General features: G+C 34.8%; 3 protein-coding genes across 3 annotated transcripts in view; 2 read left to right on the top strand and 1 right to left on the bottom strand.

Moving 5' to 3' along the window:
* The window catches only part of LOC101900197 (pyroglutamyl-peptidase 1), a 353,702-nt gene that overhangs the window by 3,302 nt on the left and 325,798 nt on the right, over positions 1 to 24,602 (bottom strand). The window lies entirely within an intron of this gene.
* LOC101900371 (protein disulfide-isomerase) lies at positions 2,172 to 14,108 on the top strand. Its single transcript, XM_005181465.4, has 4 exons — positions 2,172 to 2,491; positions 11,259 to 11,566; positions 12,136 to 13,104; positions 13,600 to 14,108. Exons 1-4 carry the CDS (start codon positions 2,335 to 2,337, stop codon positions 13,660 to 13,662), a joined length of 1,497 nt encoding a protein of 498 aa, XP_005181522.1. The 5' UTR covers positions 2,172 to 2,334; the 3' UTR covers positions 13,663 to 14,108.
* The window catches only part of LOC101901079 (uncharacterized), a 95,318-nt gene continuing 93,341 nt past the window's right edge, over positions 22,626 to 24,602 (top strand). The window contains exon 1 of the mRNA XM_011293359.3: positions 22,626 to 23,014. The gene's annotated coding sequence lies outside the window, so the exon portion shown is untranslated. The remainder of the gene's footprint in view (positions 23,015 to 24,602) is intronic.

Here is a 24,602-nt window from a genome sequence, read left to right as displayed (position 1 = left end):
CAGAAGCTTTCCAATTTAGATGGTCGTCGGATAATATTGAGCGGGTGATATAGACCATTAAACCGCGAATATTCTTAATCCCGGTGAAATTACAAATAGACGAAAAGGTAAATTCTGAACGTTACGTAGATGTCGATAGTGAAGATATCGGATGTATATATAGCGGCATATATTCGCTAGAATGCTTAATTCTCAAAAATAGCTGGACTAATTTTGACAAATCTTGTCAATTCAGAATGACTTCTTGTCAGGAAAGAAAAAATCTAGACAAAAACGCATGAAAAGATCCCAATAAAGATGAGAATATTGATTGTGTGATACTTTCTTATATTTTTCAATTTTGTCACATTTTTGTCGCTTGAGATATTTTCATTTTGACTTACAATATTAAATTTTACATTTTGTAATATTTTTACTCCTTACAACACTGTATAGATAGGATATTATATACAGGGCATATATGGCCCGATCCTCACGAAATGTTGGATGGAGGTGGGGTTAGTGTCAGAATAGAAGCCTGATATTTTTGGAGATGGTCGCAAAATCTTTAGGGGTTTCAAATGGACCAAAAACTGAAAGTTTTCTGACACGTCCTAATTATCGCTTTGTTATTTGGATGGCCATCGGATAGCAGTTAGGGGCAAAATGGGCCCCAATTTTTGTGGGAAAAAATACCAAAATTTCCATTCCACCGAAATACTGGAAATGAATTCCAGGCGAATTAAGAAATGCACGAATGGCGCACTTCTGATCTTTATTTCAACAATTCATATAGAGAAATCTTAATTTACAAATATTGAACAAGTATTGAATAGCCATTAGCATGGCTCTCTTTTCTTAAGCTTTAATATAGGACAAATTCTATAAGGATAAGCATGAATTCGGTCCAAACCATGAATTTTTTTTAGAGATGACAGGTTTTTTAAAAAAATTGGTTCCAGATCCATGAAGGTTATTCGGAAGGAGGGCCAAAGAAGTCCAATATCTCTTTTTAAATTTAATATGATTTTATTAAAATATATTAAGTCCTGCTACTTGAAAATTAGAGACCGAATGATGATTAGAATGAGATCGTTTGTAATTTTAAATCTTTCGCAACCTTTATTTAACCGCATTTATTCAATCCGCGTCTAATGTAAATAAGTGAATTCATAGTGTATAATATCATTCTATTTCTAATTTCTGCTTTAATAAGGTTCATGCCACTGAAAACTGTTTCAAATTTAAAACAAAAACACAACTTCTGCGTTACTAAATGGTAAACTAGACACTTCATAACAAAAGAAGACAATTCCTTGAACGGGTTTTCATTTAAAGCATTTTTTAATTCTTATACACATATCCATGGTAGAAGAATACAGGTAGATGCATCAACGCTTGGGAGCATTGATATATCAAAAAGATTTAAATGTTTTCTTATACGACAATTTTTAAAAATTTAATTAATTTTTCATTCAAAAATTTCAATTCCAAAATTGGTTTGACAGTTCATTGTCCCAGCAGCTGTGTCCATACGTCTACCTATATTCTTCCAACCATGCAGATATCCAAAAATAAATCGTTGAGATTATGTTTGCCCATTTATATGTACTTAGCTTTTGCCATTGCTTTCTAAAATAGTGATTTCGTTCAAAATGTTCATGTAATTTAATTTTTTAGATTTAAGAAAAATTGGATTTATAAAAAAGGACTAAAACATAAGAATGCTAAAAAAATGTTATACTAATGGTGGAAATACATAAAGCGCTTATATGGCTGGCTTAGGATGTAAGTACATAAGAAGCTTGAAGTCATGATTCATGAAATATATAAAGTATGATGTTTTATTGTAACCCACAGGGATTGAATCATGGTACAATAAGGAGGTAGAACAGCTTCGAACAAAACAGAACAGACACACAGCCACACTTACCTTTTTATTGTACTGTGGATTGAATTAAATTTTAAATAATGAATGTACAATTTTTTCCACGATAGCCGATTTTCCATTTATAATATTACGCCCTTCTGTGTAGAATGCATTCTTTACGCTTTACGTTACATTCAGTATCACGCCCAAATGACGTTCGGCTAACAATCTCCAGTGAATTGCCACAACAAATGTCAATGACGTGTACGTGTCAGTCTCCATTCTCTGAGAATTCTTTACTTGTATTTCTCTACACTTATGAATTTATCACTTAACATTTAAATTTCGACGCGTGAACATCGTTGCAGGCAGGGGGTTTAATTGCGCGGTTTTAAGTGTTGTGTGTGGGCATTTATTTTAGTTAATACAATTAAATTAAACGGGAAAAACTAAAAGAAATAAACGGAAAACCGGGCAAACAAAAAATGAAATTCTTACTGTGTTCGCTGTTATTTGTGGCTGTGGCCACTTTGGGCGTGCAAGCCGATGAAGAAATCAAAGTCGAAGATGGAGTTTTGGTATTGACACAAAACAATTTCAAGAAAGCCATTGCCGACAATGAATTTATTTTGGTTGAATTCTGTAAGTATTACGAACTATAGCATAATTTAAGAAATGGTACTGTATTTTGCGAAGGAAATTCAATATTGTGTGTGAAAAAATCATTTTATGTGTTTTTCCTTTATCTAGAACCTGGCAAATTCCATTGTTCTTCAGATTTTTTGTCTGCGTGTACATTTTTTTTCTCCAAACGAACGCTGGCTGGCTGATTGTCGCCCTGCCTTGCGTTTCCCCGTCGTTTCGTTTGTGCCAAGAATTAACTTACTGGCTTGTGCAATTGTTTTTGCTTTTTATTGCACTTTATCTTTTTTTGTTCATAATCTAAACTTGTTCTTCTCCTTTTTGCTTTGGCATATTCGTTAAAATTTTTGGAGATATTACACTTTTTTAAATTGTATTTTATGATTATTGTTGTTTGTTGCCTTTTTTGCCGGTTTGGTTACCTTTCTCCACCACTCACTCTCTTTCTCCCACACTCACTCTCTCTCTCTCCCACTCTCCGCACAACAACGTCTGTTGCTCTTTATAGGTTATGCTCTTTGGTTTAAGTTATGTTGACGTGTCACAATTTGGTTGCTGTATGCTTCCACACATTTTATTTGTTTTTTATATTTCTTCGTATTAAAAAATTGAAAAAAAAAAATATTTTATTTATTTTTGCGTACATTTGTAATTACGTTTTAATTAGTTGCTTTAGATTTCACCATTAAAATGCAAATGCATTATTTTTGTTATTGTTGCCTCACACATCTTAATGGATGCATTGAGTGTTGGAAAACGTCATTTTAGTTGACATTTATCACAGAAAATTATCATTAAAAGGGAATTTGTAAATTGGCGTGCTTAAATAGAAGCTTGTTACTGCAATTAAATTCGTGTTTAAAAGTTGTTCAATTCCGAAAAACTTTGTATGTTGTTGTTGTTTGTTTTTGACAGACCTTGCGTTATTAATTTGCCGCGTAAGAGTGAGCATTTTCAGCAATCAAACAATGCCATAGCCAGGAGTTTTAGGAAGATATTTGGTTGTTTCTAAGAGTATTTTTCTGTAAAAAAGTGCAAAAATCATGCATAATTCTGATCATTTGATAATATTATGGGAAATTATCTCCAACACTTGTTAGAATTACAAAAAAAAAAAAAAAAAAAACATTCAATTCAATAGGAAAATAAACAATATTTCAAAGATTTAAAAAATATCTCTTTAAGGAGGAATGTGAAGTCGACACGTCAGTCTTTTAGGTAAAACAGAACGTAGGAGATACCAGAACCGCACTCAAATCCCCTTACAATTTGACACCAATATGCCTAGCCATGATGCAAAGCTGCTTATGTATCCTTTTTGACTTTACTGGTACCTGGTACAATGCCAAATTGTCACAGTAAACACTCATCATATTCGATATTCCATTGCTTTTGTATCTTTAATGATTCATATTTCTTGGAAATTCTTCTGAAATGTCTTTAAACAAATTCCCATGGTACAATTTAAATTTTTGAAAAAAAAAAAATTCCAAGAAATATCTTGCGAATTTAATTGAATTAAAAAGGTAGACGTGAATACGCTCCATAGGAAATTAATGTAGTTGAATGACTTATTTTAAGAGGAGATTTTTCTTGGCTCGTAGCGAAAACTGTATTTGAAGTTCAAATTCCGAATCTTGAGAACATTATATTATTGTCTTAACTGGAAACTGGTGAAAAACAAATTATTTTCTCAAATTTTATGAAATACTAACATTGAAATTCTATTCAAGAATGTTGTCCAAGATTAGGAGTCAACTCAAGGCTCATACTTTACAAAAGGATATTATCCATTGGCTGGAATTCGTTAAAGATGTTTTGGAAGAATAAAAACCTGCAACTTCATATGACTTTGAAAACCACTTTCTGAAAAATAATACCACACAATGGTTCAAAAAAGCAGAGTGGCCTTATAAGAACTTATTATGTCAAAAACCATACATTATTTGTATATATTATAGATATTTTAAGAATTTCTATTGGTACACTGCTTTGGATTGAAGAAAGAAGTTTATTATTTATGGAGTCATATAAAAATGTTTTGTTTTTCTTTGGAGCACACGGTTCAGTCTTTATCGTATCTTCCCATTGTAGTTAAAAAACAGTCTATTGTTATCATTTTATTTACTGCCACATGTTCCATGTTTTTTCCGTTCCAAAGAAAGATCTGTTGACGGTGTCAACAAGACAGGTATGTGAGGAACCTGCATTGTATTGATCGTTTTGACAGCACCTGCCGGTTCTGATCCCCATTTAAAGAGGAAAAACAAAAGATTTTTCTTTTCAACTACCAAACAATACAAATTATTTCGAACCCGGAAAATTATTTTTTACTTCTTAAACATGTTTTCATTATGTAGAACAGATTTTGTGTATTTTATTTAATTTATTTCTTTTACAGAAATTGTATCTGATTGCCTTACATTAAATACATTCACTCCATATCTCCGCCACTTCATTCAATCATTACCAAAAATGTTATCACCAAACTAGACTATTCGATTCAAGGCCTTATCTTTTAATTTTTACTTAAGAATGTTTTGGAATTGCATGACAGGCCCTTATATTAGTTTAGTTTAATTTCTTTAAACTTCTTATCAAAATTAGGTTTAATTTTAGAAAACAAAAACATTCGCTTTTTTAATGATGATTAGTATTTTTTTTTTTTCAAAAACTTAAAGCCACGTCTTAGTTTGGTAGAGTTTGTTATCGTTTTTCTAGAAAAAATTCATATGCCATAGCAGCAGCAGCATAAATTATGAAAATTAAATTCTATTCACACATATGGCTTGTGTTTCCAAGCCCATATGTTGTTCTTGGCTTATCTTCTAAGAACATATGCAGTCCATGACCATCATAAAAACAGTGAGATTATGACCTTTAAGTAAATGCGTTTTGTGGGGAGATAAGACAAGCAATTACATCATATAATGCTGTCCATTTCTTTTAATTTGAGATGAAATTTGATGCTGACACTTAGTTTCTATGGTTATGCAGCGTTCATAGAAAAATGTAAGGTCAAATTCTCTTATCACTTGTTGCATCTTAAAGAATTGTTTCTGGGCATACATACATATTTTGTGAAAAGTGATAAACAAGAAACTGAAATTATTATTGGTTTTCTTGTGACCTTTGTTATTTTCCTTTTTTTATTGGCCTTTCTCCACATCTCTTCGCTGGGAATAATTAATACGTGTTTGAACTTCAAAACAGCTTAGCTAGCTGAAATCACATAACATCTAGCCCAGTGAGTGTGAGTTTTAAAACCGACAAACAACAATAACCGGCTTATGAACAACTAGTTGGGCCAACTTGTGATGTGTTTGTCATCAACACAACGTCTACCTTCCTACCTATACGGTATTGAGGTTTCATTATGGCTATTTATTTCTTCTTATTTATGTATATTTACCCAAAACGTTATGCGGTGTTACCAAAGTCAATGGCCACAATTCAATTATGTGCGGTGCGTAGCGATGCGGCCGGTATATCTTTTGGGTTTATTGAACTCCAAAGCTGTGAATGAAGAAACATAACGGTAGTTTTACTATAAATTTTGTTATTTACTTTGTCTTTTTCTTAACTTATTCGTTGGTTGAATTTAGTGTTATAGAAATAGGGCTAATTGAGAGGAAGTTTGCCATAAGAAGAGTTGTAAAGGAAATAAAATGAGAATGGAATGTTATTTTCTTCGTTTAATTTGTAACAAAAATTGGTCCAATCTCAACGGTTTTTATTGTAATGGACAAACCGTGTTGTTAGCATCGAAAATGAAATGGATGACCTATTTTTTTTTGGCAAGTCATTAAATCTTCAGGGAGATCGGTATAACCGGTTAGAAAGTTGAAAAATGCGAGCAATAGAAAGACGGTACTTAAACTTGTGCGAAGAAAAGTATTTCGCTTTTTTAATAAAACAAATTTGATCGATTTTCTATCTGAAGCATACTTACTTTCAGACATTCAAATACCCATAATTTAAGTCTAAGTCTTAGTGTTTCAGTAGTATCAGTAGACCGCATCCTCTTCACAGCCACTGACTGAGAGGGAAATTTGGCTGTATTTGACTCTGCCCTATCCACCTGTTTTTTCTCCTTCTTTTCCATTGTGAGGTGTTACGTTGATGAATCAACTGATGAGTTCGGCAGAGTCAATTCCGAGTGTTTAGCAGGATTCTCTTTCTCTTCGCAGCCTTTTTATTGGTTTCTGGTTTCAAAGATTGATCCTCAGTCTCACCTCACCTGCTTTAGAGTCTGGTACCTTCGCCCCTGGCATATAATAGGCTTTTTTTGAAGGTTTCTTTGTTTCCATTGATACCACTTTTAAAGATGAGCGGTGGTTTCGAGAAGCCGTCGCCTTTTTTGAGGCCTCGACTGGTTTTACCACTGTTCTGCATGTGGGATCCTGCATATCGAGAGTTCCTTATGCCTTAGGACTCGTCTTCTTGAACTCCCTAACAAACTTCAGGTTTGTGTTGATAACGTGCAGCTCCGTATCCGCGAGATTTGAGGTATTCCCATCAACATATCAACTGGAGTAGTTTATTGTTCATCGATATGACTTTTTATACCTCATCTCCTTTGAGTTGGTGCTCTTGGTGTCGGGAGAGCTCAGCTTTGAGAGTGTGGGCTTGTCTGCTGGAACTATTCAGGTCGATTACCTTTAGGAGTCAACCCTTGACTAGAAGCCGAAGTCCCAGAAGTTTACAAGAATGCTGTCCTGACTCCGTTTTAACGTTTCCACATCTGCATTGATGCTCTGACTGCAAATCTGCAACACTGATGGGCACGTGGTCGCATAACACCCCAGCGTTAGGGGGTCTTTTTTATGTGGGGACCAGATCATCTTCTCGTCAGTCTAAGCACCATTTAGCACTCGGTTATTTAAGTCGGGACTCCTTCCCAGAACTGCTGTCTGTCCGCGACAGCTTATTCAATTCGCAGCTACCCAGTATATCTACTGGGGTTTCCACTATATTTGATATTTATGAGACTAGAGGCATATTTCCCTTCTGAATTGACTTCATTTAGCATTTCGATTTCCTGGAAGGAGATATTTCTATTTATCCAATCCGGAATTGTTCCAAAATATGTCAATGATTTACATTCTCCTGCTTCTGAAATAGTTTGAAGACTTGATGTATTTAAGTATCGTTCAATCCTATTCCCGACTTTTAACCAAAATTGGTTAAAAGTTCAATCCGATCTCCTTTCCAGGTCGGAATTACATTTACTTTAAAATCTAATGTTGTTGGTATGACTCCAATGCAATAACGATGTCATCATATATCTATTATTTAAAAGACTATAGGCATATTTCAGTTCTATATTGATTCAATTTTGCGTTTTAAACACCCGGGGAGCAAATATAAACTATTTCAATATATGTCACCGTTCTGTGAAAGCTTTTGATGTATTTCCGTAATTTAAATTTCGTTCCAGCGAATTCCACCTGTGCTGGTTCTTTATCAAATTTAATTTGAAGAGTTATTCTTTCTAAAAGTGGAATTAACAAAAATTAAAGTATTTATTATTTTAAATACTCCATATTTCAGCAAAAATGATGATGAAATTAAATACTCGAATTTAATTCCCTAACAAATTGCTTAACATACTTCGATTTACAGTGATACTTCGACATACAGTGATGTGTCTTTAATCCTAGGCACTTGCCTATTTTTTTAATAAGACATCGCTAGTTCTATGTATATGTCTTGGTATTGTACTGTCCAAACTCCCTCGAACACACCCAACCACCCACATCTCTATTTTTTCTTAATAGGGATGACATCTGTTTCCATCCATATACGTCAGTAAAATAACAAGTAGCTTATCAATCTGCAAAAACATATGTGTATTTAAATCGAACACAATACCACATCCCTGATGGTGTGGTTGTGTTCTCCTTTCATATTCACTGTCTTTAACCACACAATTTTGTGGACGACACGTGCTCCAGCACAAACAGTGGCATATGAAGCCTGTTTCAATTCACTACACAATTTTTGATGACGATTATGATGACGTTTGGTTTTTTTTTTGTGTTAAATATAGTTAGCCATTCATAATTATATATTTTTTACATACACGATTTGGATATGTATGCCGGAGTACTGTATGTAGGTTTTTTCCTCTATTTTATTTTGCACGGTATTTAGGTTTTATTTCCACTTTTTTATTCATTTTGTTTTTGTATTGCTATCCATGCGTTGTAGTCCATTTGGCGTTCATTGTGGTAGTAGACATACATTGCTTCCGTTGTGATAATAGCTGGCTGGTTAATATGCTGCCACATATTGTGTGAAACTTAAATGTGCCGCTGCATGGCGTTTGCTTTCTTTTTTTTTGTTCGGTGTCCAATAGGAGAAGGCAGGGAGTGGAGTGGTACAAATTTGATAATAATTGATAATCGTTGCAGATATTATTTATTACTTTACATGGGCTATATGAAATAATCTGCGTGAATAGTAATAGGCGAATTTATTTTGGCGCCTTTAAAATGAAGCAATATAGGTATTGCTCTTTATCAACTAAAAGGGTCCGTCCCCTCAAATTGGGATTGTCGACGAATTAAAATGTTACTAAAGTTTAAGTCTGTATATTTTTTGTCTATAACTATTTGATAACTGGTATCACAACAAGTATTGGGTTTTATACCCAAATATGTGGACATCGTCCGTCCTCTAAGAGGTCCAAACATTTTTAGGAGTAGCAAAATATAGAAATCATTGCAGGTTCCAATTACAACTCCTCTAAACGGGAAAGAAATTCAGCTCTCCTGAAAAAAATGTACATGCGAGACTTAGCCGAGGGAGTTTTGTCTGATATCTTTGACAAACCTCTCCAATGTAGTAAAACAATTTGATAAACCTTCGTGAAAAGGCATATCTGGTATTAAATTTTTCCTAAAAAATCATATTTTTCTTTAAACTTTACTTCTTTGCTTCAAGGTTTGAAAAATGGTTTGTTTTTAGGTACAGAACCTAAAATATTTCTATTGTCTTCAATGCGATACGAGTTGACAGGGCTGTAGGTTTAGGTATTGTGTCTCCTGATTTTTGGTATTTTGGAGGTTCTGTATCTCTTCCTCCTTTCTAGATTGCTAACGCCTTTGGATAGCTTTGCTTTCGGTATTACCACCAACGAAGATGTCTTTGCCAAATACGAAGCCAAATCTGGTTCAATTGTTTTATTCATACCTTTCGATGACAAGAAGTCCATCTACACTGGTGAAGTCATTGTTGAAGACGTCAAGAAATTTTGTCAAGTTGAATCTTTGCCTTGATTGTTCAATTCAATCAGGAATCTACCTCCACGATTTTTGGTGTTTCCATTAAATTTCACTTGTTTGTCGTCTCCAAAGAAGCCGGCCGCATTAAAAAGCTGGTCTATCCCTTGAAGAACCGATATCTTGTTCGTTTCCATCTCATCCTGCATACGGTTCTCAGCAATTTGCTGGAATTTGATATTTCAAGTGTTTATTGGGACCTCCTGGTGGCATTAATCTTATGTACTTGACTTATATTCACTTATATAGAGCAGTGGTACATGGTGTTTGTAAGAACATAGACACAGGTTATGTTTTCTTCTCTCGTTTTTTTTTAAACAATGCCAACAAAACATTTTCTAGTGCTTCTGATTTTTTCAAAATTAGAAAACTACAAACCTAATTATTTACACTTTGGGGTTAGTAACTAAAGCGCGCGCTTATCATAAAGTACCAGTACTTGAACGACACGTTGATTATTCAGTTTGTCAATTCTCTCGACTTTTCATGGGTGGGCATGGGCAAAGTTTCCAAATTTCATTGATAACAAAAAGATTTATATCATATCTTCTTTCTTTCTAGTGGTGACCACTTTCTTACGATAACTCCAAATATAATTTTGTTTATTTTTCTTCGGTTGTTTTTTTCTTTCGTTCAACTTTATCTTAATCGAAATGTTCATAGCTCAAGTTGTTGTTTTCTTTTTAGTTTTAACGAAATAATTAAAAAAGAATACTACGTTGGTGTTGGTATGATGATTGTCATTGTTTTATAAAAAAGGCCACGTATGTATTTTTTTATTTATTGCTTTAGCCTATTGGATGGATGTCTTGATTAGCCCGTTGAAGACGAAGAGAAGGGAAGAGGGAAATGGTAGAGGAACTGTGGTAACGTGGCATTTACCGTTTTGTTTTCTTGTCTCTGTGCTATTCGCTGCTGTTCTTTCTTCAATACAAATACACACAACTCAACTTCTCGTACATGAATGAATTTCACAACCCTTTCATATTCCCCCACTCTTTGAATTTCTGCAAATATTGTTAACTTGTTGCTTATTATTGTTATTATCATTACCGTGGCTGGGGAAAGACATTTTCAGAGCCACGTAAATCTTCAGTGATGAGGGCAAACAGAATATGCCATTGAATACATAAGACAATTGCATATCTGCTTTCATAATGTAAACAATTGGTAAGACAAGGGTTTGGGGGCTTTTCGGGGAGTGAGGGTGTTATTGCTCATTGTTTGTAAAAGAATATGATAATTGAGTTCCCCCTTTTTCTGGGAATTTCAATGACGTAGGAAATCTTGACATTTTACCATATTTACATAATAGATATCTGCTTTTCTTTTACCCAACATCCTTGAAATTTATGCAGTTATCCTCTTTTTATTGTATCATAATAACTTTTCTTGAATATTTATATTTTTTTTTAAATTAACATTTTTCGAACATTTTCCGTATTCATTAATTATTTATTTTCTTTTTCTTTCCTTTTTAGATGCTCCCTGGTGCGGTCACTGCAAAGCCTTGGCCCCTGAATACGCTAAAGCTGCCCAACAATTGGCCGAAAAGGAATCTCCCATTAAGTTGGGTAAGGTCGATGCCACCGTTGAAGGCTCTTTGGCCGAAGAATACCAAGTCCGTGGCTATCCCACATTGAAATTCTTCCGCAGCGGCGCTCCCGTCGATTATACTGGTGGCCGTCAAGCTGCCGATATCGTTAGCTGGGTTAACAAGAAGACCGGCCCACCAGCCAAGGATTTGACCACCGTCGAAGAAGCCGAAACTTTCTTGAAGGACAATGAAGTAAGTGGGGGGGATAATACATCGAACTAATAGTAGTAGGAACTATACCGATGCATTGGATTACATGAAATCCAAAAAAAAAAAATTCAATAACAATTTTTAGCTTAACTGGAAAATAACTCATAACTTTTGCTCAAACTATTCTACTTTCCAAAGAAGCATCGTTTTAGTCTTTAAATTCCAATTTTAATAGAAATTGAATTTCCCTATTTTGGCCTCAGACGGCCACGTCATTCTACAATAATAATCTTTCATCTTTCAATCTTATTAAAAAAAATTAAATTGGAATGTAAAGAAGAATAAGAATTCCTGGTAGAGCTTGAATATGACTGCATATATTTTTCAAAAACGTCTCTACTTTTCAAGGAGCATTACTTCAGTCTAACCGTTTCAATGTCAATGTACATTAAATTCCTCTATTTTTCCCGATTTTCTGAAGGCCAAGGCAAACGTTATAAAATTTAAATTTATAATCCTCCAGAATTATTCCTTTTAATTCTTTAGTTTCTGTTAATATCTTTAATATTTGATCAAATCAACTAAATCGCATTTCTCTTCCTCCTTTCCAGATCGCCGTTGTTGGTTTCTTCAAGGACGCTGAATCCGCCGAAGCTAAGGCTTTCGTCTCCGCTGCCAATGCCTTGGATAGCTTTGCTTTCGGTATCACCACCAACGAAGATGTCTTTGCCAAATACGAAGCCAAATCTGGTTCCATTGTTTTGTTCAAACCTTTCGATGACAAGAAATCCGTCTACACTGGTGAAGTCAATGTTGAAGATGTAAAGAAATTCTGTCAAGTTGAATCCTTGCCCTTGATTGTTGAATTCAATCATGAATCTGCCTCCAAGATTTTCGGTGGTTCCATCAAATCCCACTTGTTGTTCTTCGTCTCCAAGGAAGCCGGTCACATTGAAAAGCACGTCGACCCCTTGAAGGAAATCGCCAAGAAATACCGCAACGATATCTTGTTCGTTACCATCTCATCCGATGAAGAAGATCACACTCGTATCTTTGAATTCTTCGGCATGTCCAAGGAAGATGTACCCACCATCCGTTTGATCCGCTTGGAAGAAGATATGGCCAAGTACAAGCCTGAATCTGGCGATTTGTCTGCCGAAACCATTGATGATTTCTTGCAAAAGTTCATGGATGGTAAATTGAAGCAACACTTGTTGTCTCAAGATTTGCCCGAAGATTGGGATAAGAACCCCGTCAAGGTTTTGGTTGCCACCAACTTCGATGAAGTTGCCTTCGACAAGACCAAGGATGTTTTGGTTGAATTCTATGCCCCATGGTGCGGTCACTGCAAACAATTGGCTCCCATCTACGATCAGTTGGGTGAGAAATTCAAGGATCACGAAAGCATTGTCATTGCCAAGATGGATGCCACCGCCAACGAATTGGAACACACCAAGGTCTCCTCATTCCCCACCATCAAATTGTACCGCAAGGGTGATAACAAAGTTATCGACTACAATTTGGACAGAACTTTGGATGAATTCGTTAAGTTCATGGAAGCTGGCGGTGATGTTAAATCTGTAAGTAGAAAAAGAGATATCTATTACTTTTTAATGGGTATAAGGAAAGCATATATAGAGCTACAGCATATATAGGCAGAACGGGCAGTATTCAAGTTCTGTAAGCAGAGCAATTACTATAGAGTAGTACTATTAGTAATTACTTTAGAAAAGCATTCCAACTGTGGAAATGAGGGACAATTTATTGATGACGAACGGGGAGTATACTTTCCCTTATGATAATATAAACCTTGAACAAGCTCGAGTCGCAGGTGACACCCTAGGTTCAAGTTTCGATCGAACTTAAATACATATTCAATTTCATTTCGATTGAAACTTGGGCCCAAAATGTTAGCAGCTACCCGTGTTTGTTTTAGAGGTGACAGCCAGAGAATAGTTTAAGGTGACAGTCTGATCATATAGACATCTTGATTTTTAAATATGAACCTTAATTTTTAAATATTACTCTTGATTTGAAAATTTACTGATATTTTGTCTTTTTTCCTCTATTTCCAGGCCGATGCTGATGAAGAAAGTGTTGAAGAGAAGGATGATGAGCACAAAAAGGATGAATTGTAAATTTCCACAACTCAAAGTTCTTTTTTAGTTCTACTACTACTCTTCTTATACTACTCCTTTGTCCTACTTCCGCCCACCACCAAAAATCAACAACAACACTAACATTCTATTCATTTGTACTTTTTTTTCATAATTAAATTAATTTAAAACACACAAAGATGAAGAAATAAAACAAATGTAATACAAAAACAAGATACACAAATCTATCTCTATTTTACTAACCCATTCCTCACTCCTCCCGTTTCGGCTCCCAACTAACAACAACCCCTAGCAACGAAAACTATGTTGAAGTATAAAAAAATGCATTTTTTGTTTGCATACACTATAATGATGATGAGAGGTGAAGGGGGAAAACAAAAACATCTTCTCCCTCGCATTTGAAAACCAACAACTTCTGTCTGTCCCTGCCACAGGCAAATATTTCAAATCTTGCTTTCCGTTTTTTTTTAAACAAATAAATTAAGTTTGTAATACTATTTTTATATAAATATATATATTTGTAATTGTAATTAAAAGAAAAACTTGAGAAGAAAGATGATTGAAGGTTAAGATAAAAGTACTTTAAAACATCCCAATTTCTTTTTTTATAATACTTTATATAATTATTTTAATTGCTCTCTAGTTAAAAAACACAAAAACGTCTTGGGCGCCGGATTTTTCCAAAAAAAACCAATAAACCCCAGGCGTTTTGATTTTCAAACTGTTTGCAGTTATTGTAGTTTATAGAAAATCAAATTCTTTTAATAAATGGCTTTAATTTTGTGGGAAAACGAAAAACATTTTCCCATTAATTTTTTATAAAACAAAAAACACCACTTTTTTAATTCATCTAACTCTTTACATATATACAAAACATAAGTCTTGTGTATAGGCGCATACTACTATTTTAGATGTGTTTTTTAAATCATTGCATATTTCAAAAGAAAACTAAAAACAACTATTGAAAAATCTTCCATAACTACATTTGAGAAATTAAATTTTATAGTAAAAAAAACTAAGAACTAATTGAAAGAAATAAAATACAACAATCATATATATTTGTGTGTATAAATAAAGAACTGAAAAAAATATTGAAATCTTAAACAAAACAATTATGTGTTTTTGTTGCCAAATGGGTATTATGACTGTATTCGACTTCAAAAAGGTGTTAAATACATTTATTTAAAGGTTATATTGTACATTGCTACGTCCAATGAGACATCAAACTCCAATGTAAAAGTTTTGGGAAAAATAAACTAAACTAGCAAGTGGTTCAGGAAAATATCTCACACAGGGTTAATTGCTTGTTATTAACTTATTTTCACAGGCTTATTTTTTTCGAATACACAGTTGTTATTATATATAGTTTACACTACATAGTGGTGAGGGTATTGTGTCTTTATTTATTTGTTTGCAACAGGGAGAAGGAAGCGGGATAGACCCCATAGTCACTTTTGAGGAACTTCATAGAATCACTTTCTGAGTTGATTTATGCATGCCAGTTCGTCTGTCTGCCCGTCCATCTGTCCGTGTATTCTTGTGAACAAAATGCAGGTCGCATTTATTATCCGATTGAGATGAAATTTTGCAAACAATAATTGTTTGGCCCAAGGACGAACCCTATGAAATTTGTGATAATCGAATCAAATTTAGATATAGGTCCCATGTATACATATATCTTCAACCTATTTCGGTCAGTAGCAAATGTCCTGAATTTTGGTACATCCAACCGAATTCAGTCTAGAACTTGATGAAAATCGGATCATATATATCTATAGCTCCTATATATATGTTTCATCCGATTTGGTGTTTAAGTCCCTCACATTCGTAAAAAGCGTTCGACAACAATAATATTTGGTACCAGATATCAGATACAGTCCAGAAATACTTTTGCTAAATTTTATCGAGATCGGCTCAAAAAATTTCAGATAGCTCCCATATATATCTCCAATTGTGCACCAAATGGCCAATATCAGTCCAAAAGTCCTAAATTATATATTAGTCTGAAATCTGAATAACGCATTCCTTTACTACCTTTACAATTCGAGGGAAATAACCGAGAATTAATATTAAGAGCTGCCCATCTTCAAGTACCAACAAGAAGAGTTCATCCGAAGTTAGATTCTTTAATTCAGGTTTCTTCCCTCGAAGAGTTTGAAACAATGTACGAAAGTGCTTAGAAGGAATCATTTTTAAAAGGCAGTAGTTTCTATTAAGAAAGGTGAGAGAAGATTGAGAGAGAGAAAAATGTTAAATCAATTTTGTTTTATTTGTTTTAAACGGATGAGAGGTTTTGGTTTAGGGATGTTCGACCACCAGAAACATGTAGTCCTTATACTATTCCCAGTTCCTAGATATAGATCTCGTGGGAAAGTGGCCTATAACGACCCCTGTGGCAATATTTATCTAGGCTTTACTATTAGAGAGTAGGGACCGAGATATTCGAGCTGAAGTTACCGGTCACATTAACATATTTACACCAGATCTTCGAGCTTGTCGATCTAATGTGATTTGGTACAACCCTCCTTGGTCAATTCCAACCCCTACGATGGAAAAATCTTACAGATGATATTGGTGTCTTCTGGTATCCAACAAAACCCTCCCACCATACGCCCTGTTCAACTCGGTGGATTGAGAGCTCCGCTGCGCGAGCTTGTCGGCTATCTCATTATCGATTATGTTGAAGTTTCCTGGCACATTATGACTCCCACCATTCTCCAATCCAGATCTACTAAGGAAGAGTTTTTTGCCTTAAGTACAGCCAGGCTATCTTCAATGACTGACTTTCCCATCTCCATGACCTGTCTGTCCGTTTACTTTTGTTGCAAACTTTTTGTGGCCCCAAAGAATAACGACATACTTTGGTGACGTCTTTGAAAAAAAATAATGGGTTAATAGGTGACTGTTACCAAAAATTGGTTATGAAACCCATTGTAATGGCGGTATTTGATGATAAACTCTTCAAGACTGATCGAAATTGGTCTATCCTGTAAGCAAAAGTCGCTTCTTAAATTGGTAATGTCGCCCTATAAAACTTCAATAATCTTATTTACATTGAGTACATAGCCGTTGTTTCAGTTCCTCTCCATCTAGATTTGGAGGTACACATTTGGCTTAATTTACACCTAACCGCATTTAGGTGACCATCGCGACAGTTTAAGCAAGGCAACACAATTAACCACAAATTAGAATCAATCCCACGGCGGCTGGTTCTATGTACCGGATTGAATCGGAGGAACAAATCTTCGACCAGGGGCCGCCAACCCAGCAAATACATGTGTTCGTGTTTTTCCATTTTTCTGATATGGGAACGACATTACCCAGAAAGTTTGCTCCGTATTTTTTTGGTCCGAGCCGGGATTGAGACCAACTCCAGACCATGGTTCTGCTCCGTTTGTCGTAACCGGATGTATGGAGTTGGTTCATTTCCGGAATTGCTCCGGCTTCAACCGGATACAGGAGTATAGTGATACATTGCTTCCTGCTGCGCCAAGGTAGACCCCAGTGATCGTCGTCGGAGTATAAGACTCCCCCGAAATCTCTACAACATCAAGTCGTCCAGCAGTTGACGCCACACATTGCTGTTCGAGTTCCGATGGTCTCCGAAGTAAGATCAACAAATTAGAATAACAAAGCTATCAGCACCCTCCCTTAGAGTGCCTCTGCTGACTGATTCCTTAATCGGATTTTTTTAATACTGGAGTTGATTAGCCTGTCCTCGAATAGTCTGGATTGACACTCAATGAGGAAAGTTGCTTTTCAAGATATCCATGGATGAATTCAAGAGTCTCGTATTTAAAGGTTCCATGCATGTCAACATAGCCGGCTAACGTGTAGTTCGAATCTCCCATGTTTTCCTCTATAGTTAACTAATTAATGTTATGTTACTTCTATTGATTTCCCCTTTATGTACATAATATGCAATGAAATCTGGCTCATCGTTAGTTGCACCATACTTGGAGGGTATATTATTTTTGTTTTGTTAGTAACTCCTCGAAATACTCATGCTCGACACAATATTGTATATATATTCTTGATCAGCCTATTTTGATGATTTTAGGATCATTATAGACCGGAATTGTTTCGAATTTCGTATTGGAACATCTTAATGGATACTTCAACCTATGAGAGAAAATTGTATATGCACGCCTTCGTGCACTCCATATATAAGGGTAGCTCCTTTTTCGATATTTTGATGATATAAGCACATTATTCAACGGAATTGTTTCAAATTCCTTATTTGAAGGTCCAAACGGATACTACAACCTATGACAAAAATTACGTATGCAGATACTCGTCTTCGTATAGCCCCTACATAACAGTACCTTCCAATATTCGGCATTGGTATGGTATTAGAGACATTATAGACCGGAATTGTTTCAAATCTCGTACTTAAAGTTCGCATTGAGTACTACACCCAAGGACAAAGAGTTGCGTATGGATGTCCAAGTCTTCGATACCTCCCGATATTCGGTATTTTCACGATCTTAGCGGCATTCTTCGTCAGAATCGTTACAAATTTCGTATTTGAAGTTCGTAATAGATGCCTATGACAGAAAAATATCTATGCAGGACCACGTTTTCGTATAGCCCCCATATAACAGCATCTCCCGATATTCGTAATTTTGATGATTTTCGCGACACTATTCACCGAAATTGTTTCAAATTCGTTATTTGAAGTTCGTAATGGATATTACAGCCTTGATAAAAAATTGTCTGTGCAGGTCCACTTCTTCGTATAGCCCTCATATGACAGATTTAGCTATTTTTTTCTCATTTGGATTTGCTATAGAATTTTCTTGCTCCAGCAAAATTGTCCACGTCTTCGTATAGCCCTCATATAACATAACAGTACCTCCCGATATTCCGCATTTTGATGATTTATGACTGAGTTTTCCACATTGGTGAAGATTATGTATATGGAAACTATTCTGAAAATTATCTTTATAATTAACAAGTAAAAAAGCAGTAAGTTCGGCCGGGCCGAACTTTGAATACCCTCCACCATTTGGAACGAATTAGAAAATTTAAAAAAAAATAAAATCCATTAAAAATTCTTTTAAAATCTTTAAAATATCTAATATAAGAAGGTGCCGATATGTGGGGATATACGATATTGTGGACCTATAAAGACAAATCTATGTCTGCGTGTAAAGTACTCAAAAGGAACTCCTTGTGTGGATCGCGGGGTATCGTTATATGGGAGCTATACGTTATCGTTAACCTATATAGAGAATTCTCTGTCGGGGGGTAAAGTGCTCACAAAGAACCCCTTGTGTACAAAGAACCCCTTGTGACCATTCCGTTGAAAAATATGGCTAAAAACATAAAAATACCGAATATCGGGGGTACCGTTATATGAGGGCTATACGATATCGTGGACCTATAAATCGTCTTAGAATTTTACGCTGATCAAGAATATATATACTTTGTTGGGTCTAAAATGATTATTTCGTTGAGTTACAAACGGAATGACGAACATAATATCCTCTATATTTTTTTTGGTGGAGGGTATAAAAAGAGTTATTAACTAGAACCTAGCTAGCCTTTTTAAATATAGCCAGCGTCGCCATTTTAAAAACTCAGAATGTTAATTAGAATACATGATTTTGTTCATGAAACATGCTCAGAGACCTAAAAATAGTCTACATAAATCCATGTTAAGAAATAACCAGACGAAAACAAATAAATACGGTGCACGTGCTAATTTATACGCGTTTATTTGTTTTTTTTTTTTTTTTTTTTTTCAATAAATAACGGTTGGAAAACAGTTGTCCATGTACAGAGGCCTACATATGTTTTCTACTCGAAAAAATGCCGGTGAATGAACTTTAAACAGATGTAGTCAAAAAACGGTTAACTTTCAACTTCAAAGTGCAACGACTGTTTAAGACTGACGTGGATTTACACATTTGTTTTAATTTCACAATAGTGACTGTGAAGATGTGTTATGCCTTTTCTATTTTGGATGATGCAATTTCGGATATATAATGATAAATTAAATATTGTTATGATTTCAAAAAAAAAAAAAAAAAATCTGAGGGCCAATTCCAATTAAAAATTGGATGAAGCATGGCATAGTCCCTGTACAATACCAAAAGGACAATTTATATGTTAGGTTTTGTGCAGTTTAGAACAAAAAGGAGAAAAATTCCCATTTTATTAGCATTCAGATGTAGAAATATTTATGAAGAAAAGAATTATTCCGGTTTTTATGAGAGAAGTGATAATTTAAAACATTGACACTTTGAGGAAGAGATGCCATAGAAGATGGGCTGATATTATGCATTTTTCTTCTGGATATAAGTCTTAATCTTCTTTAAACAGGAGGCAGAAGACTAGATTTTTTGGGAGGAAGGCACCATAATCGATCGACATCGCCCATCTTCCAACTCGATCTATGTTTGATAATTATGATGAACAACATGTTATAGTAATATAAGGTAAGAGCAAGTGTTTTTGTACCCTCAGTCATATGGCTAGAGAGGGTATATATCATTTGATACGGTCAAAACGGTTTTAGACCCTAGGTATCTTTGGACCAAATCTGTTTCCGGACATTTGGAGTCGATCTAGCGATGTCCGTCTGTCTGTCTGTCTAGCTGTGTGGACTATCCGATTTGATCCAAATATTATATTATTTTCAAACTTAGATCGAGTTCGGAGATGGGCAATATCGGTCCACTCTTTCTGATACCTCCAACAGAAAATAAATAAATAAATAAATAAATAAATAAATAATATACTGCAAACAAAGAGAAAGGATAGTCCGATTTTATTCCAACTTTGCGAATCCTAATATTTGCATCAGTGCTAGGCCAGATGCGAAAATGGAAAATGTCGCTCCACTCCATCAAGTCATCCCCCACAAAGGGTTAAAATTTTGGATAATTATGACTCTTATAAAATGTGATGTAAGAGTCCGATTGCTCTACTCTTCCTGGTACCTCTCCTACAAAGGGTCAAAATTTTGAAAATTCATGAAGCTCATAAAACGCGAAATTAACACCCGGTTCTATTCAGACTTTGTAGATATCAATATTAACACAAGATCTGTTGTTAATATGGCAGAGATCGGACCACTACTTTTTTCACCTCCTCCACAAAGGGTCAAAGTTTTGAATAACCAAAACGATCATAAAATCCGAAGTAAGCATACGACTCTCTTTAAATTAAACCCATCACAATAATTTTATAAACCCAAGGTCTGGTGTGAAGATGAGGTATATTGGTCCACTCCTTCTGGTACCTCCCCCACAAAGGGCCAACATTTTGAGTAACCAGGAAGCTCATAAAATGCAAAATTAACATCCGATTCCACTCAGACTTGGTACATCTCAATATTTCCGTCAACAAGGGGTGTTATAAAGATGGTAGAAATCGGACCACTTCTTCTGGTACCACCCCACATAGGGTTCAAGATTTTAATAAACAAACGCTCATAAATTTCTCACATTCAAATATTTTTGCTAACGTAAGATCTGTTATGAAGATAATATATATCTGCCAACCCCTTCTGGTACCTCACCCAGAAAGGGTCACATTTTGCAACATTTATATCGGTCACAACTTGCAAAACAAGTCAGCGATTCTTTACAACTTGTTATATCTAAACAACAGAAATTTGAACATGTGTTTATCGAAATTTATAATTTCGCATAAAAGTGGATATAAATATTCGATTTCCATCAAATTTTGCACATACCAATATTTTAATCTGTATTAGTTGAAGTATGAAAAGGGAATACTTCTGTCTGCTATATCTGGTACCTCACGCATATTTCCACATTTTCCAATAATTTGCACATATCTCATTTAAGGTATAGGAAGTATTCGATATAGGCCAAATCTGGCACGAGGTAATATTTATATGACTCTTATAGCATGTTCACACGATAAATTGAATGACGTTGTTTGCTCTCAGAATCACGTACACGAATTAACCCGTTCATACGGAACGATTCGTAATTCAAAGAAAAATAATTCCTTTTTTCAAAAATTTTGTTTGTTTAATTTAAATGGGAATTTATACGAAAATACATTAAATTCACACTAATATGAATAGAAGAATTATTGTTTTCCTTCCAAAGATTTATTATATCATTAATTTTACAATTTTCATTCATGTTTTCAACTTTTTGTGTAAATGTTGACATTTTGGACCATATTTTAGTATTTTTCTATTTTCAAATTCTGCTGGAGAGACACTTGTTAAACTTTTTTTTCTGCCGACACAAACATTTTGAAAATATTGCATCTTTTGTTTCCAGTTTTCTGTGGAAATTTCAACTCGTGGACAAAATGCGCACCTCGGATGAGAGGGAAAACAAAATGTACTTTCGTTTGAATGTACATACGCCATTCAACATTGTAGTTTTCATTCATAATTTTCAGTCTTCCCAAAAAATTTAAAATTTCATTAAATTTTCCTATTTTTAAATGTCATAATTTATTTTTTCGATAAATTCTCTCATTTGTTAGGGATGGGACATATTTTTTCGTTGTTCTGAGAGTGATTTGATTTGAACAACGTACAAATATGAGTTCGCTCAGGAAATTTTGTGTGAAGAATTAAATAGTTTTTTCATAGTTAAGGGCCAAACAACGAATAGAGAGCGAATCAAGTGCAGTAGAAACGCCACATTAGGTCAGATACGAATTGGTCAATATTGGCCAACTGCTTCGGAACCTCCTCTAAAAAGAATCAGCACTTTGTATAATCATAGCTCAAGGCTGGAGGCATACGTCTGTCGGAAAAACCGACTAATACTAATTTACTTGCTTTATCTGTGATTCGTTTGAAAAATACGTTAAATTTCAACCTGAAAAAATACATTTTGATATGGCAACACTTGTCGATAGCAATCGATGACACAGTATACCATTGTCAAATATCGTTTTGCAACAGCTGTCAAACTAACACAAATTTGTCATCTCTCATTCTAATTGGAAGTGAAGTTTCAGAGCAGTGATTGTGTTTTACGCGAGGATAATATTTTAAAACATATATTTAGTTAATCATGAAAGAAATGTCTAAAATAAAATATAACAAGATTATCGCACAGTTTCTTGTATTTATTATCAATAAATGTGTCATTTGTTTCGCTTCTAGTATTTGAGAAATTTGTTGAAAATCGTCGTCTGGCAAACGAGCAGCTATACCAAAATGAACGTGATATCCTTACTACCTTTGTGAAGGAAGGACTCGCGACATTCTATGTAAAATGTTATGAAAGTGTTTCATAGAACAATTTCATAAAATATTTCGAATGGTGTGAGAAAATTCCATGGCTTTCAATTTGACTGCAACCCCCAGTAGTGGAATAAAGAGCTGTCCTTTTTACCGTAATTCGGTCACAACAACAAAACAATTGTAAGTACTGCTACTTTTCGTTGAGTTTATGTCATGAAATTTACATTGGGTCTGCATGCAATATTAAAATGAAATATTTTATTTTAGAGCAAGGAATATTTTTGGAAAATCGTATAATTTTGGTCCTTGAAGTAGTTATAATCACTAAAATTTGATAAAGCCCTTTGCAGAATACAACGAATAGATGACAAGTAAAACGCTAATAGTTTCGCTGATAAGTGTAGGTATATGTACATTGTTGATTGTTATGAAAATGTTTCATAAAGCAATTTCATACAATCGCTTGGCTGGTATGAAATAAATGTTCTGTTCTCTTTTAGTCTTACTGTTGAAGCAGCTGTCCTTTTTACCGCAAATTATCTCATTCTTCTTAGGTGATTTTTTCATGAAGTTATGGTAGTACACTGAGGATAAAAATTGTGGCTTAACTTTAGTTTAGTAAACATTGACCCAATTAATTTTCGTCGAGAAGAACATAACACGGAGACAGGGACTTAAAAAGAAATACATTTCGAAGAGGCGGGTAGTGTGTGTCAGTTTGAAATTATTGAAAAACAAGTAAAAAAGGCAGTAAGTTCGGCCAAACTTCCAACCACCCTCCCTACCATTTGGATCGAATTTGAAAATTTTCAAAAAATAAAATTCTGTTAAAATCTTTAGAATACCTAACATCGGAAGATGCCTACATATGGGGGTATATACGATATTGTAGACCTATATAGACAAATCTATGTCTGGGGGTAAAACACTCACAAAGAACTCCTTGTGTAGAATTTCAGACAATTCCGTTGAAAAATGTGGCTACAATCATCAAAATACCGAATATCGTGGGGAACTGTTATATGGGGGCTATACGATATTGTGGACCGATCACATCTCGAACTTGACCTGCCTGCAGACAAAAGAGAGATCTGTGCAACATTTTAGCTTCCTATCTTAATTCGTTCTGACTGTAGCGTGATTACAACAGACGGACGGACAGGGCTACATCGTCTTAGAATTTTACGCTGATCAAGAATATATAAACTTTGTTGGGTCTAAAATGATTATTTCGATGAGTTACAAACGGAATGACGAACTTAATACACCCTCCATACTATGAGAGGAGAAAATCTCAAGCTGGAAACCATTAGACGTCTAATATCTCCGGGTTCCGGATCCATTTTCGTAAGGTGTAGAGTGCCGGGTCTTAAAACCGAGTAATATGCTCTAACTTCCGAACTAATAAAAATATCTCAACCGCTTATTGCATAGGAATTTTCATAAGCTTTACATTGTATCTGGTACCAAATATAATTGTTGTGGTATTGCTAAATCCAAATCTGGACCGACCTTTATTTTTTAGCTGTATCTGATAGCTGGCATCGAATATAATTATTATGAAGTCTAAATCATGCCTTTGAGGGAATTAATGTCAAATCGGATGAAACATATATGTATATGGGAGCTACAGCTATGCCTGAACCGATTTTTAACAAATTTGACAATAAATCCATATAATTTGGGCATACAATACACATTTGGTCCACTTTAAACTCGAATTTGGATGAAGATATATATGGGAGCTAATCTAAACCTATCAGACAAC

Source organism: Musca domestica, unplaced genomic scaffold (genome assembly GCF_030504385.1).
Source record: "Musca domestica strain aabys unplaced genomic scaffold, Musca_domestica.polishedcontigs.V.1.1 6, whole genome shotgun sequence".
In the NCBI taxonomy this organism is placed as follows: domain Eukaryota; kingdom Metazoa; phylum Arthropoda; class Insecta; order Diptera; family Muscidae; genus Musca; species Musca domestica.
This window is presented reverse-complemented; position numbering and strand designations above follow the sequence as displayed.